This window comes from Anser anser (genome assembly GCF_964211835.1).
Source record: "Anser anser genome assembly, chromosome: 11".
Lineage (NCBI taxonomy): Eukaryota > Metazoa > Chordata > Aves > Anseriformes > Anatidae > Anser > Anser anser.
The window spans coordinates 23,949,307-23,965,580 of NC_139732.1; the positions used below are offsets into that span (position 1 = coordinate 23,949,307).

General features: G+C 49.0%; 1 protein-coding gene across 14 annotated transcripts in view; it reads left to right on the forward strand.

Moving 5' to 3' along the window:
- The window catches only part of ZFHX3 (zinc finger homeobox 3), a 623,242-nt gene that overhangs the window by 499,635 nt on the left and 107,333 nt on the right, over positions 1-16,274 (forward strand). For all 14 annotated transcript variants that reach the window (XM_083851816.1, XM_083851809.1, XM_083851814.1 and 11 more), the window contains 2 exons: positions 9,200-11,955; positions 15,485-15,981. In XM_083851816.1, the coding sequence (XP_083707942.1) occupies positions 9,246-11,955; positions 15,485-15,981 (3,207 nt within the window). In that variant the 5' untranslated portion in view covers positions 9,200-9,245. The remainder of the gene's footprint in view (positions 1-9,199; positions 11,956-15,484; positions 15,982-16,274) is intronic.

A 16,274-nucleotide genomic window follows, 5' to 3' on the forward strand; every position in this document is an offset into this window, starting at 1 on the left:
CATGAGAGTCTGCAGGCTGTGTGCTGTGAAGAGTATTGCTAGGAGGGTGCTGTCTGACAGCACAGCATTGGCTTTCCAGGCTGGGCCATCTGAGGCTGGCTCTGTCTGCTTTTGAAGTCCTGTTGAGGGCCTGGTTGGAGTTTGCCTGTGGTGGTTTATAAGAGTCAGCCCTCTGTACAGCAGTGCAAAATGTCTCCAGTTTCTTACTGGGTGGGACTGCCCAGCACATCGAGTAACTGGAAGGAGGGGAGAGGGTCAGCAAAGCAACAGAAGCCAGCTGGAATTTCTCACTTTCAGGAGTCGCTGCTCTGGTTTGCATCCTGTAGTCTTACTATACGTGCTACGCTGTGGCAGTGATCTGGTGATTTAAATACATATGAACTATCAAAGTTGGTGTTTAAAACTCAAGTTTTAATTCAGGGCATCTCTGTGGGTTGGATGAGTGTGGGTGTTACCTAGTGCATGGTCTTGCTGGGTGTAACTGCACTTTGTGGTGAGGGACGGGGGGCCACAGAGGAGCTGTGACAGCTCTTATCGGACAGGTTACTAGGATAAAGATGAAGGAGGGGCAAAAAAAGGCAAGCTTCAGACTGCAGCAAAAGGAACAGTGAGACCACTTTCGCTAAGAATGGGATTTGAGGAACTGTGGAGTCCGTGCAACTGAGTGAAGCAGCCTGTCCCCAATAGCTCTTTGGTTAATTTTGGAGTTAGGTCAACAACACTGCGCTGAATATGTGAACCAGATGCAAGTGTAGCTATTTATTCAGCAACAGAGTCTGGAAATGACATTTGACAAGAAACGTTGGGGTTTTAGAGCAAAGGGGTAAATTGCACAACTGAAGAATCAAGGAATGCGCAGTGTTTTAAAACAAACCAATGTGGGAACACAATCTGAAACTTCTGTCATGTCTGACATAAGAGAAGGGAGGTTCGTGCAGGACATGGAAAACAAGCTCCGTGTCCTGGGAGCATGAAAATGACACGTCGCTTATAAACTAAGCAAGTGTTTTACTTTGTTTTGTAGAGAAATGCGACTTAAGCTAGTCTACCTCCACTGCAAAATACTTTTGCTCCAAAGAGTGCCTCTGGAGGAATAAACGCTCTTTTCCCCAGCTGCTCACTTAAAACCCTCTGGCACTCCTCTGGATTACTCTGTTCTCAATGGCAGTGGGTTGGTGATTATATAAATATTTTTGTGTGTAGTACAGTAGCTGGCTCAAAGGGATCAGCAAACTTGGAATAATAGTTCATAACAAAATGTTTTCTGAAAAGCTCCCTGAACCTTGCATTTCTCTCATTGGCTCAACTTTAGCTGGTGTGAAGGACAGAGGAAAAAATGTGGATAATGCAGAAGGTTCACCTTCTCAAGGAGACCCTTTCTCTTAGTTTCATGCCAAGTGCTTGAGCCCTACAGCTTTCAGTCCTGTTTTGTTCAGCATTTCCTTTGCTTCCTGCTGCTTGAAAAGCTGTTTATGCTAATGATCCTGTGAAGATCTGAGGAACTTGCTGTGCTTATGCATGTGAGCCTGTGTGTAAGAGAGCGCTCGTATTCTCTGCCGCGTTAACGAGCGTGCGCAGTGCAGCGCCGGTTTGTGTTGTCAGCACGCCAGTTCTGGAGCTCTGTCGGCTGCCAAAGGCGAGCCCGCCGTGTGGTTGTCTTCCTGCAGGGAGAAGACCGTCCTGTCCTTTTGAGGTGCCTGATGAATCTCGCCTTTCCGTAGGCCACCGTGTCCTCCCTCATCCTTCCTGGGGACCTTGTGCCCTTCAGGACCAGCTGGTTAGAATCGCTTAGAAAGGAGAACGTGTGGTGTTCACAGGGACTCCTGCAGAAGCATGCGAACTCTGGGCTTTGGCAGGATAGTGAGCTGGTTCGTGAGTACTTGCAGCACCAGGACTCCTGTCATCAGGTATTTGAACCTGCGGGTCGATGTTGGTTGGACCCTTCTTCCACCAAGGGGCACGTCTGCTGGCTTCCTGGTGCGTGGGCACGGACGTGTGTCCAGATAGAAACAGCAGTGCTGAGCAGCGTCTGCAGAGAAACTCCAGGAGTTTCAGAGCTGAGCTTGAACGCTTTTGGTTGGTAAACCCAAACCTCAGATGAGGAAGAAGGCTAGATAGAGAGTTTGTTCAGGATTTGGCAGGGCCGGCACCTCGTTGTGAATATTCAGCAAAACTCATTTGTTGATGAGGCAACTCCACTGCGATCAGGTGTATGCCAAAACACAGCTTTGTCTTGCTTGGAAACACGCAAGATGCATCTTAATATGTGAAAAAGGGAAACGAGCTTAAAACTTCTTTTTAAAGCATTGAACTCAGCAAATAAATATCATTATTTTCAGTCCTCTTGTTAGGAATTCCTTAAGAAGAATCTCAGAGCACTGACATTGTAAAATGTGGACAAAAAAAACATAGCTAGAAATCATTCTTCAAGCCATGCATCCGCATTCACTGTTGTACATAATTTTTGGCTCATTTATACCATTTTATCCTAATATTTCAAGTAACGTTGCAGACTGGTCAACATTTCCCTGCATAGTAATAATACTTACCAACCTTTCTGGTACCTTAATGAATATGAAAGAGCTGGCACGCGTATCTTCTGTATGTTAGAACGTAACGCGTTTTGTTGAAGCTGGGAATTGAAGCTATCTCTGTGTTGCCACCAAGCTCCAATATCCAGCCCTTGTTGCTTAGGAAATTGAAAAAGATCTTTCTATTCTAGGAAGTGACTTTCCACGTATTTGTGTGATAACAGCTACTGTATAAATCTCATAAAGTGACAACATGCTCACACAACTTTATTTTACCCTGGTTTGTGACCATTCTCCTTACTAAGTGAGGCAGTGTGTGATCATGTAATTAAAGGCAGTGTCATAATGCATATGTATAGAGGAGCAAAATTAAAGTTGCTTTGGCAACAACATACGTTCTGTTTTTCCTTAGTTTTTGAATTCTTGATTCTAGGTAATGATTTTTATCATGTTTTTCCACATGCAATTTCCTAAGTGTTACAAGAGTGCTTTGTAGCACGCCAGGTGCTGGGAAGTGACGCAGAAGGCTTTGATGCTCCGGGTTCGTTGTGTCACCACTCCAGACGGATTGGGTAACCGCCTTCTTCCCCCTCCCAGGCTTTCTGTTCCCAGGAGCATTAAGCTTTGAGCGGACCTGGACTTAGGGATTACACGGCTATTTGGCTACTCAGTAGCATGTCCGCCCCTAGCTTTTTAGGCTGGAACCAGTGCCATCCTGTGCCATTCCTGAGTCAGGTGCTTCTTGGCCGACCCGAACATTAGCATCTTGCCATGCTGTGCCCTTCTGAGACATCTTAAAACGCCACAATGAGCAAGTAAGGAGGGGTGTGCACAGAGCTTCCGAGGCTACTCTCAGTCCCTGCGCTTTCTTTGTGCTCTTGCCTCTGACCCTTTCCTCTTCCCCTGCGAATCACCAGCACCTGTGCTAGAGCTAATCTAGGGTAGTCTCTCAGCCTGTGTTTATGGTATTGATTTATAGAGCGTCTGTTGGCACAACAGGTAGGTGTGTATTTGCAAAGTTTAGAGGCCGTTGTGCAGTTCTCTGCAACAGGAAGCACTCGGGTCCAGTTGCTGACTGTAAGCGTTTGCATAAGCCTTGTCTTTTGTGAGGCCATGGCATAAAGCTTAAAAATCAAAAGCTGGCTGGAATTTGTGAGGCTCTGCTGCTTGCCAGGATGCTCTGAAGGAGCAGACCCTGCTCATTACAAGGTTGAGCACTTCTCCGCACCGTGTGGGCTGTGGGAATAGGCAGGGGGTGGGGTGCCTTGCTGGGTATCTTCCAGGGTAATGGCCGTGGATGTAATGCATCTGCTTGTATCTTTTCCCTGTCCTCAGCACCCTTTTTTCATGGTGCCATGTGGGTCATTAGCTGAGGGAACAGTTTCTCACTGTCTCTTTCTCCTTTTGTTTTCCTCCTTCCTCATTGCTTCCAGTCTTGGTTTACTGCCAAACAGCCTCTTGTGAAAGGGCCGCCTAATTAACCCTGTGCTAATTAACAATTTAAAATTACACAGCACGGCTGTTCATATTTAATTCTCGGGAAGCCTGGGCAACAGCAGGAGCCCCCTCCTCCCTCCCGCTCTCCCTTCCCCGTGCCGCCGCCGCGCTGGGGAGGAAGATGCGCGGCGTCGCGGGCTGGGGGCTGCCCCGCGAGCTGCGGTCGGCTCCTCGGCGGTGGAAGCGTTGCTGTAAGATGGCAGTTCTGGTTGTGTGGAGAGCAAAACGGCGAGCTGCAAGGAGGTGACGGGGAGCAGCGGGGGTCGACCTCACTTGTGCTCCGGACAGAGCATGGCTGCAGACGGAGCAGCCGTGGTCGGTAGAAACTCCCGATGAAAACGTGGGGCACAGCGCAGTGCTTCTGGGCACGCCGGGCCCTGCAGCTGCGGTTCAGCTCTGGGCCGCTGTGGCTGCTGCTCCTGCCCTGGTAGGAACTCCCTGCCTGCTGCTGCCTGCGCCTGGGAGAGCCGTCCCAGCGGGTCCCAAACCTCCGAAGGGTGCGAGGCGCAGCGATGCTGCGGGGTTGGGTGCGCTGCCTGCGGGAGGCACGGCGAGCGCAGCGATGGGAGCCCTGGGCGGCTGCAAGCTGCGTGGAGCAGCCGTGGGACACGAGGCTGGAGAAGGGAGCGAGGGAGAGCCCTTCCCCGCGGCGGGGGCACGGGGAGTCTCTGGCGCTCAGGCTGTTCTCTCTGTAACTGGAGTTCATTGATTTTACGGGAAACCATGTTTACAGACAGAGTGCTGATCGACCTGACGAGTTGACTTCTGCCTCCTTAAGTAAGAACTACCTTTTCTTATTGACTGGCTGATAAACAGAGCAAAGAGGGCGGGGGGCCGGGGAGAGGATGGGGAGGTGTGGAGCGCGCAGGGTTGGTCTGTCCTCGCCAGCTCTCTGCGTCCCCTCTGGGTCATTTAGGGAAGGCCTCAGAGGAGGGTGCAGGGCCCCTGGTAGTGGACCACATTGTGCTCCAGCAGAAGGCCTAGTTTGCATTAACAAGGAAATTGCCCCTTTCTGTTTAAAGGGATGATACCTACAGTTCGTGTGTGAATGGAAACAAATCTGCGCCTTTTCCTCCTTCAGCATCGTTCTTTAGGAATGGCTCTGGAGATGACGCTGGGTTTGAAAGGGGCTTGGCACGTGCCTGGGGGCTCTGCACGGAGCAGGCAGGCCGTGTTCTGACGGTGGCGTTTCCCACCTGCCCCAACAGGGCTACACGCCGAGCAAACAGAGAAAAGATTCCTTTAGAGCAGCACCTCCTGAGCTGGTTAACTGGGAGCGGGGGGAGACATGTTAAAGCAACCCAAGGCAGAAAAGCCCACCAATTAATTGGTAAGCGCTTGCAGGTTTGCCTGGCCTGGCCTGGCTCGGAGAAGAGATTGGCTTTCTTGTCAATAAACAAGTCCCCAGTGCAGCATCAAAGCCGCAGTCCTTTATCAATCGCGGCCTTCTCTTCCCGCATGTTCCTGTAACTTACCAAGCATTTATTACATTGATTTTACAATCAGGCTGTTAACCCTCCCGCCCCATCAGCCCTGCTAACCCTTTTGGCCCAATTGTCAGTCAGGCATCTTTCTGCCAATCAAGAGTTCTTGATAATGGAGATGCTCAGATTCATGTTGTGTGTTGTCTGTGCACGGTTCCTGGGGAGCTAGCTGTGCTTTGCTATTTTACCGTCTTCTTAATGATGATTTCTTTTTCTAATTTATTTATTTGATTTTCGGATTTTTACTTATTTAACGGCAGGGAATTTTTGTCCAGGCTGGCAAACTGAATGCTTTTTGTGGAGGTGTTTTGAAATTGGGGTACTCTTGTTCCACGTTGTGTTTTGAAGTCTGCGCAGATATTCCCAAAACTTTTCTTGGCAGAAATACAAGGCTTATAGAGTTTCTCATTTTACTCAGTTTTCACCCAATACGAATGTTTCAGTTTGATTTGGATCACAGTTGTCAATACAAAGGTAGCAGTTAGGAGGAGAGGATATGTCATGTTGTGGAAGGATGAATATGCAGCTTCATTACAGAAGAATCTGGTATCAATTTGAGGAAAACGCATAGCTAAAGACATGTTTAGTGGGAAAGAGCTAGTGAGCAAGAGCTGTTACAAGGCACTGTTAAAACATCATTTTAGCTAAGGTAAGCAAAACGGTGTCTGGGATGACTGAGCCTTTTGTCAACAGAATCAAGGTATTCCTTTCTTATTCCATTCAGCGCACCAGGTTATTTCTATTGCAGATCAAGCTGCTATTTATTCCCAATGCAGCCACACAGATAGCTGTGCATGGCATAAGGTCCAAGGAAGGTGGGAACTGGAAATGCTATAAAGCTGTGTGTACAAACACTTTGGATCGTAAAACCCTTGTGCCTCTGTGTCCCTCTGTAGGCAGCTGCTCTGCGCTTGCTTTGAGAACTGCTACTTTCTGCCTTCACAAGTAGCAGTAAATACTTTTTCTCAAGTTTCAGCTGAAGTAAAATAGAATGGAAAACTGCCCAGATACCTTCAGGTGGGGATGTCCAGAATCCAAATCTGGTGGTCAGCAGTGTGAGAAAGAAGGTCAGGCTTGCTTTTGTCCGATTATTCCACTTCTGATTCCCACAACGCTGGAATAGTGTTTGGGTGCTGGGGAGCGTTATCCCTGATGCAGGGGTGAGGACAAAACAGAAGACGCCTCCCTCTGAATGCTGGAGTGCTTTCTGGTGCTAGCAGGGGGAGCTTTTGCTTTCCTCTGCAGCAGGAGGCTCAGCAGCACAGGGGAAAGGGCATCAGAAGCTGTTCAACAGCTGCTAGCCAGAAGCATGCGTGGCGTGTACTCCTGAGCGCAGGCAGGGGTAGCCCCAAAGGGAAGAGCAGTCTTTGGGGGATAGGTGAGAGAGATCCTTTTCACACCTAGAGGGACCCCTCTAACATACTGTTATTAATGTTGATCTGTAATATCACAGGACTTAGGCATTTACGTTATTGTGGATGAAGAAGGGCTTGGAGAAAGTGAAGGCATATAAATTCATGTGTTGTAAGCACACGCGTCTGTCATTCCATATACATAGTTACGTAGGAAACGGTATGAAGGGAAAAGAGGTCGAGACTTGCAGGCAAACCAGGAAAAGGAGGGATGGCTGCTGGTACTGAGGGAAAATAAGCTGGTAGATAATGAAAGCAGGAAGATGAGAGAGGCCATTTAACGTTGCTGCGTTTTCTTTTGCTTGAACTAGTTCAGATACTTCATTCTGTACTTCTGTCGTGTGTTACCAGCTTTGCAACTGATGAGGCATTCTCTGACAAATGTTTAGTTCTTTCCATACTTTTCTTTCTCTTTCCTTAGTTAAGTAAGAGTCGCACATCTGTGCAGCAGCAAGGTGCTGGCGCAGTTGCATGCAAGGTGTGCCTGTGTTACAGGTACACTGCTCTAAAGAAGCTCTCAGGAGTCTGCCGTATCTCATGGACTCAGATCAAGCTAGAAAGTACTGGAAAAAGTTTCAAAGTATAATTACAATATTTAATGTTTAGGTAGCATTTTAGGTTGTCAAAACACTAATAGTCTCTGAAAGAGACAAAGGGCAGTAGCAGGCTGTTAATGTGAATGGACTTCTCAAACCAAGAGAGCTTAAAAAAACCACATCTGTTTGTATGTACACAAGCATGCTTACATTTGGTTGGTGGAAGATAGAATTCTATGTAGAAGTTCCTCCATGGCATTGATAACCACGGATCTAGAGTACCAGTGGTTTGTTGATCCTAAAAATGTGGAGTTCTCCTCTGCTTTTACAGTTTTGACCCCGAGTTGTTTTTGGTTGTATGTTTTTTATCTGTATGTAGAAGGAAATCTGTTCAAAGGTTGAAAACCACTATTGCGGATGAGGTAGTAGGGTTTTAATTTCTGTGGGTGTTTTATCCCATTTGGCTTGCCCAGCATTTCTCTATAGGAAGAAGACTATAGAGATGCATCCTTGCACGCAGAATTCTTGGTAGGTTTGCAGCTGAACTGGCAATCTCTTACTGATCTGCGGTCTGCATTGTAGTGCTCCAGCTCATAACAGTAGCGTTTTGGGGACCTAAGCTCATAGGTCTGTAACCCCTAGAAAGGCTCATTTTGCCCAACAGGCTCCATTAGGATTGCAGCATAAGGGAGAACCCCAGGCTGCAGCAAACCTGGGAGCTGTGGATGTTGGCCGTGTTCAGCAGCCTGTGCTCACCGGCTGCTTGCCTCTTGGTGTGAGGTCTCTGGGTCTCGTACTTGGCGGAATAGAAATAGTGGGAGGGGTGTCCGTCCTTCTCCTCCAGGACCTGTATCATCTATTTGCGTTTGGGGGCTGAGGGGAAGCAGTTTGTGCTCAGGCTGCGTCCTGCAGGATCTCTGGGAGCTTCCTGAAGCATGTTGAGCTGACCACTTTCCGATCCCCAGGATGGACCCTTGTCAGATCTGGAATTTCCTGTTTGGTTTTTCTCCTGACGTCTCTCCTTTTAAACTCTGTCCAGAAAACAGCAAATAAATCTCCCGTGCATACTAAAACCTGTGACTCCAAAATTCTTGCTCTGGGTCTCATGATCTACTACAGAGGTGCACGTGTGAGACTGAGCCCAGGATGCTTGCTGTGCTCCCGGAACAGCTAACAGAGGGGAATTGCCTGAAAAGAACAGCATCTGACTTAGGAAGCCACAGATATGGGACTACAATTTTTACAAAGTTTTGAAGTTCTGGCAGTATTCTTTTGTAGCTTCCTAACTCTGCTTCTCTCAAAAGCTTTTCTATTAATCTTTTTTATTTTTATTTTTTGAAGATCTTTCGGGAGATCTAAAGCTCTGTGGGTGTCAATGCAGTTCCTACGATCTTCCTGTCCCCCTTCAGGGAAGGTGAAGGGGGAGGTTTTCCCCACCTTCCAGCTCTCTTTGATGAGCCTCTTGCCGTTCTTGCTCCCCTCAGTGACTCAGGGAAAGTGGAAGGTGGCGAGCACCTTTTGGTTGCCATTGCTCGTTTCCTGTGGTTGCACTCCCAGTGCAGCATCCTAGGTCGGGTCTTCTGTTCCTGGAGCCTGTTTTGGGAAACCAGTTCTCGTGCCATCCCTTGTGATCCCAGAGAGCGGGATCCCCAGGGCGTTTGCGATGCATGGTCTTTATATGGGAACTGTGTCGTCTTCTCTCTGACTCACCTGGGTTTTTCCTCTCTCCCTGCCTGCAGGTCCCAGCCGTACCGGGTGCAATGAGCGCTCCGTGCCGGCCCTGCCATGGAAGGCTGTGACTCGCCCGTCATCCCCGGGAAGGACAATGGGTGCGGCATCCCTCAGCACCAGCAATGGACTGATCTCAACAGCACCCACCTCCCGGACACGGCCGGCAGCATGGAGCAGCCCGCGGCGGAGAGCCGCGGACCCCTGGACAGCCTGAGGGTCCCTTTCCCTGAGCGCGTCCCCGAGAGCAGCGCCGCGGCCGGCCCCGGCACCGAGCCCGCCGGCAAGGAGGTGAGCTGCGGCCAGTGCGCGGCCTCCTTCGCTGGCCTCCAGAGCTACATGGAGCACCGCTGCGCCGGCGCCCGCCCGCCCCCGCCTCTGAGGGGGGAGAGCGGGAGCGAGAGCAGTGAGGACGGGGACGAGGAGAGCGATGTGGAGAACCTGGCCGGTGAGATCGTCTACCAGCCGGATGGCTCAGCCTACATCGTGGAGAGCCTCAGCCAGCTGGTGCAGAGCGGGGGCGCTTGTGGCAGTGGCAGCGGGGCTCTCCCCTCGCTGCTCCCGAACTCTCTCTCCAAGCAGGGAGAGCCCTCCGCCGCCGCCCCCGTCTACCCACAGATCATCAACACCTTCCACATAGCCTCATCCTTCGGGAAGTGGTTTGAGGGCTCAGACCAGGCCTTCCCGAATACCTCAGCCCTGGCGGGCATCAGCCCCGTCCTGCACAGCTTCCGCGTCTTCGATGTGCGACACAAAAGCAACAAGGATTACCTGAACAGCGATGGTTCTGCCAAAAGCTCCTGCGTATCCAAAGATGTTCCCAACAATGTGGACCTGTCCAAATTTGATGGCTTTGTGCTCTACGGGAAGAGGAAGCCCATCCTTATGTGTTTCTTGTGCAAGCTCTCCTTTGGGTATGTCCGCTCATTCGTGACCCATGCGGTGCACGACCACCGAATGACTCTGAGTGAGGAGGAGCGGAAAATTCTTAGCAATAAGAACATCTCCGCTATCATCCAAGGGATAGGCAAAGACAAGGAACCCCTTGTCAGCTTTCTGGAACCAAAAAACAAAACCTTTCAGCACCCTCTTGTTTCCACAGCTAACCTCATAGGCCCTGGACACAGTTTTTATGGTAAATTCAGTGGCATTCGTATGGAAGGCGAGCAGGCCCTCCAGGCTGGGCCAGCTGGCGGAGCGGAGCCGCCGCCGTCAGGTGTCCTGGCCCCTGGTACGCTCCTCAACCTGGGTGGGCTGACCAGCTCGGCTCTGAAGACTCCAATTACCTCAGTCCCCCTGGGCCCGCTGGCTTCCAGTCCCACCAAATCCTCCGAGGGGAAGGACCCTGGGGTGGCAGAGGGGGAGAAGCAAGAAGGGGGCGACCAGGACAGCCTTTCTGAGAAGGCAGAGCCAGTTGAAGAGGTAGAAGAGGAAGAAGAGGAGGAGGTGGAGGAAGAGGAGGAGGAAGAGGAGGAGGAGGAAGAGGAAGAAGATGAGGATGATGAGGGTTGCAAAGGACTGTTTCCAAGCGAGTTGGAGGATGAACTGGAGGACAGGCCCCAGGAGGACTCTGGGGCTGTGGCAGGCGGCAGCAGCAGCAGCAGCAAAAAGGACCTTGCTCTCTCAAACCAAAGCATTTCTAACTCTCCCTTAATGCCTAACGTGCTCCAGACCCTGTCGCGGGGCACAGCTTCTACTAGTTCTAATTCTGCTTCTTCCTTTGTCTTTGATGGTGCAAACAGGAGGAATCACTTAAGCTTTAACAATGAGGGCGGTGGAGCCAACGTGGCAGAGGGCAGCAGGAGGCTGGACTTTATCGATGAAAGTGCCAATAAAGACAATGCCACAGCACCAGAACCAAATGAGAGCACAGAGGGCGAGGACGGGAGCTACATCTCCCATCACCAGCATGCTGGCCCCCTCTGTGAACTTGGGGGTGGGGAGTGCCCCTCGGGGAGCGGCGTGGAGTGCCCAAAGTGTGACACGGTCCTGGGCTCCTCGCGGTCGCTGGGTGGCCACATGACTATGATGCATTCTCGCAACTCATGTAAGACACTCAAGTGTCCCAAGTGCAATTGGCACTACAAGTACCAGCAGACGCTTGAGGCGCACATGAAGGAGAAACATCCTGAGCCGGGTGGCTCCTGTGTCTACTGCAAAAGTGGGCAGCCGCACCCACGGCTGGCACGGGGTGAGAGCTACACCTGTGGTTACAAGCCCTTCCGCTGCGAGGTCTGTAACTACTCCACTACTACCAAAGGCAACCTCAGTATTCATATGCAGTCTGACAAGCATCTCAACAACATGCAAAACCTGCAGAACGGAGGGGGAGAGCAAGTCTTCAGCCACACCGCCGGGGCGGCAGCAGCGGCTGCAGCAGCCGCGGCCGCTGCAGCCGCCAACATTGGTAGCACCTGTGGGGCCCCCTCCCCCACCAAACCAAAAACCAAACCCACGTGGCGGTGCGAGGTGTGCGACTATGAGACCAACGTAGCTAGAAACCTTCGTATCCACATGACCAGTGAGAAGCACATGCACAATATGATGCTGCTTCAGCAAAACATGTCCCAAATCCAACACAACCGGCACCTGGGCCTCGGTAGCCTGCCGTCCCCTGCCGAGGCCGAGCTCTACCAGTACTACCTGGCCCAGAACATGAACCTTCCCAACCTGAAGATGGATAGCACTTCATCAGATGCACAGTTCATGATGGGTGGATTCCAGCTTGATCCCACCAACCCCATGGCAACGATGACTCCATCTCTAGGTGAGGTTGAAGGGTTTTCCACTGTTTCTGTGTGTGAGGGAGGGATTGTGTTTGTGTTACCATAATACCCTCATGTGTGGGCTGCGCGCTGCGTGCCAAGTTCTTTGTTCTGTCTCTGCGGCTTGCTGTGCGCTGCAGTGCAGTGAATTGCCTGTGTGTGATGGTCAAGGATGGAGTCTGCACAGTAGAGACTTGTCTTCTGCATTCCCCCACGACAGTTTCTCTCATCTGGGGAAAGTATGTCACTTCTTGGTGTGTTTTCTAAAAGTTCTGGTAAGGAGGTAATAAAGCAGTGGATACAGATTACAGCTAACATGCATTAAACGTTCCTCATTACTACAGAAAGGATTCTTTCCAAGGGTTTCCTGATTATTTTCTCTTGTTTTGGTAAGGAATGCAAGTAGTGTTTGGTGGGTGGCTTTGTGAGGCTGTCTGCTCAGCAGCTAGTGCTCTCAGAGGCAGAGACTGAGTTGGTGTCTTACATGTTGTGTTGCCCTGAGAAGAAAAGGTAAGCGTGTTTTGAGAGTTGTGATGAATTTGGTAGAAGGGGGGGATGTTCCTCTGCTGAAGAAACTGAACTGAAATGTTCCTCTGATGCCAGCATGATATACAAGATTTGAGGCTTGACCGGATGAGAGTCATTAATCTGAAGAATGGCTATAGAGAGAGAGTATTTCTCTCATCAAATGACAAAAGCACTTTGAAATAAATTACCAAACGTGTTTTTCCTGACAACAAGCATTCATCATGTTTGTCTTGGCACTGTGGGGAGCACACCCTATCCCCACACAATTTAGCCCAAGAGTTAGAATGGGGTGGGGGTAGGTTCCAGTTAAGTTCTTCCACCATGCCGCTTACATTGCACAAGACTGGTGGCAGCCGCTGCAGCACTGTTGTATTTCAGCTTTCATCACAGAGTCCCTGACGACACTTAGGGCATAGCAGCTGAAAGCTGAGATGACTTTTGTTTCTACATTCCTCTGCTATTGCTGAGGATTTTTCATAGTGCCTACAGAAAGTATGTGAAAAGAAATCTGCCACTTTACCTGCTTCCCTCTGAGCTAATTTCTTTGTGCTGCACTCTGCCCTCTCTACCCTTGTCCATCCATTGATGCTATTATTACTGATGTGCTACGTTACTGGTTCGTTGGTCTCATGCATGTTCTCCTTTCCTTCAGCTATTCATAGTACTGCTTATTATTAGTCCAGAAGGACGTGAAAGTCGTATGAGAGAACAACAACACAAGATACTAAAAAAATGAAAACGGAGGAACTCCAGTGACTATAAATTAATTATCTTAATTTTTTCTTTGGTGTCCCAGCTTGCATCTTTGGGAGGTCAAGGACATAATCTTTTCCAGTATATTTTCAATAGCACTGAGTTGCCGACAGATGTAACTGACAGCCATTTGTGATGTAGCGCTTATAGTAGTAGCATGTAAAGTTAGGGAGTCATCTGTGGGTGGTTTCTTGGAATGCACCCCTTTTGTAGCTCGTAGAGCCTCCTTGCTGAAGTACAGGGAGGTTGGCATGAGAGAATTTGAGAGTATTTTAACTGAAGTCTCTTAAAGTGCAAGACAAGGCCTTGAATGTATACGAGCTTGCCTGAAAAGTGATTTGTGAATAGTACACTTGATGGTTACAGTTCTCAAGCTGAAGATCACGGAGGGAGGCCCTTCCCCATGTCAATAAGCACTTGACATAAGCTCAGCTCATTTAACTCATACACATACTATGGACTTGGTTAGAAGTGAAGCAGATTTTTTCCATTTTTACACTTCAGTCCAAAACTGGGTTTGAGTAGAATATTAATAAATCAGAAGATACTGCTTTCATGTTTTTACTGCATGATGTGTTTAGAGTAGACTGATTCAAAGAGAAGATTTCAGGATATATCTTAAGAGGAATGCTTAGGAAAATTACCATGATTCGGAGTTGTGGACTATGGAAGGCAAGTGGTCTGTTCCCTCCTCTTTGTGTGTTTGGTGAGCAGGTATGCAGGAGTAGCTATGTGCAGGGTGTAATTCTGCTGTGGCAGGCAGGGATAGAGTCGACTGAGAAAAAGGATCGTGACTGCTTTGACCGAAGGGCAGGTTTCTGGCACTGGGGCTTGTTCCACATGAATGGGACTTTTTTTCTCCAACCAGTTCTTCCCTGTGTGAGCACAAGGTACCCTCTAACAAACTCAGCAGTCCAGTTGTCTTGTAAGCTCTAGTTCTTCCTGCTTAGGACTGCAATGAACATCATGGCATTGTATTTCTGCAGGAGAGATAGTAGCACATACGCTGCCTAAAGCTGCAGTCTGCACCAGCTGTGGTTACGTGCTTTCAGAAAGGTTAGTATGGAGTTAGGGTATCTGCCTGAACTTGGAGTGTTCTCCCAGTATTAGCTCTTTCTCAGCAAACAGACTGAAACATAGGAAACTTTTTGATTGGCTGAGTAACTGTTGACCTGAAGGTTCCTTTGATAAAACAAGACTTTTATGCCAAGCTATGACATAAGATCAAGGTAAAATACCAAAAGGCTGCAAGAGGAGAGCACAAGTATCTTCGCTTATGGAAAAAGAGAGCAAGGTGGAGCAAAGGCCCTAAGAAAAGGCTGGTGGTTGGTCTCTGTGCTTTGACATAAAAAGTTAACGTTAGAAAAAAGTCTCTGTCCATATCTTCAAAGTAATCTGATGTAAATCAGAGCTTGCTGTACTCATTTACTGTAACTGAACAGAGTTCAGCTCTTGGTTTGAAGAGTAGATCTATGACACTTAAAGACAGCAAGCATCCTGCTGGCTTTCCTTGACATGTTCTTGCACTCACGTTATTAATAATGGTTGTCTTTTTCTCGGGCGTACAAAGCATCTATCAACATTGGTTTTAGAAGACTGTCTTCCATTTTTGAACTGTTGGACGAGAGAACAGATCTAATGCTGCAGGAGTGGCACCTTTCAGACTGGTTTTGTATGTGCAATATTCTGCACGTTGCCCGTTCCTGACTGCAGTGTGGTGACTTATCTATATAATACTCATATTGCTTGAACTTGTGGCCAAGATCACGTTGAGATAGTGCTTAGGTACTGCGTGAGGTAACATTTCTTGCTTCTCCAGGTAGGCAAGGAAAAAAAAAAAAACAGGAAAACCCATTATCCTGTTCTTGATATGGCCACAGGGACTTGCAGTGCAATACTAAGGAATTTGTCCTCCTCAGAAACTGTCAGAAGTAGGTTTTTTTCATGTCACCTTTCATGGGCAGAGGGTTGGATGCTTATCTTTCAGAGCTTGGCATTTACAAGGTAGGTAGCAAGGGCTACTGCAGTCCTTTCCCAGCCTTACATGCTGGCTGCTACTGCTTTTTTTTCTCGTCAGATGTGGTACTGGCCAGCAGAAGAGGAATAAGGGACAGCTGTGCTTGGCTTTTGCTGTGGATTTGGTGGATGCAAGAATTGCACTGAGAACAGATTTCCGTTCTATGCTTCTCTTCTGGCAACTAAAGAATTTAGATTTTCTGACCTCTTTTTTCCCCTTTTTCCTTCGTGCAGTGGGTGGAGAGATCCCCCTGGACATGCGGTTAGGCGGTGGACAGCTGGTGTCTGAGGAGCTAATGAACTTGGGTGAGAGTTTCACGCAAACAAATGACCCATCGCTGAAGCTCTTCCAGTGTGCTGTGTGCAACAAGTTCACTACGGATAATTTGGACATGCTGGGCCTCCACATGAACGTGGAGCGTAGCCTCCCTGAAGACGAGTGGAAGGCAGTGATGGGAGACTCATACCAGTGCAAGTTGTGCCGCTACAACACGCAGCTCAAGGCAAACTTCCAGCTCCACTGTAAGACGGACAAGCATGTGCAGAAATACCAGCTGGTAGCACATATCAAGGAGGGTGGGAAGGCCAACGAGTGGAGGCTGAAGTGTGTGGCCATTGGGAATCCAGTACATCTGAAATGCAATGCTTGCGACTACTACACCAACAGTCTAGAGAAGCTGCGTCTTCACACGGTGAACTCGAGGCATGAGGCCAGCCTGAAGCTCTATAAGGTAAGGGTTGGCTTTGCTTCATCTTTCGTTGCCCAAGTGCTGGAACAAAGGAAAATCTACTTTGATCTGCAGTGGGTTGCGATCCTTTGGAGACAAGCTGCTCAGATCTCTCCAGTGGGACCCAGTCTCACTTGCATGGTACAGCTCTTCAGCTTGCGTTCTCGTAGTAGCTGCAGGTTTTAAAGCCTTAGGCCATTTCAAGGCACTTTAATATGGGGGCTTGTAGGTCTTATAAGTATTGTGTATGGGTTAAACTTTTTCACACAAAGAATAACAATCACTGTTGAAAATAT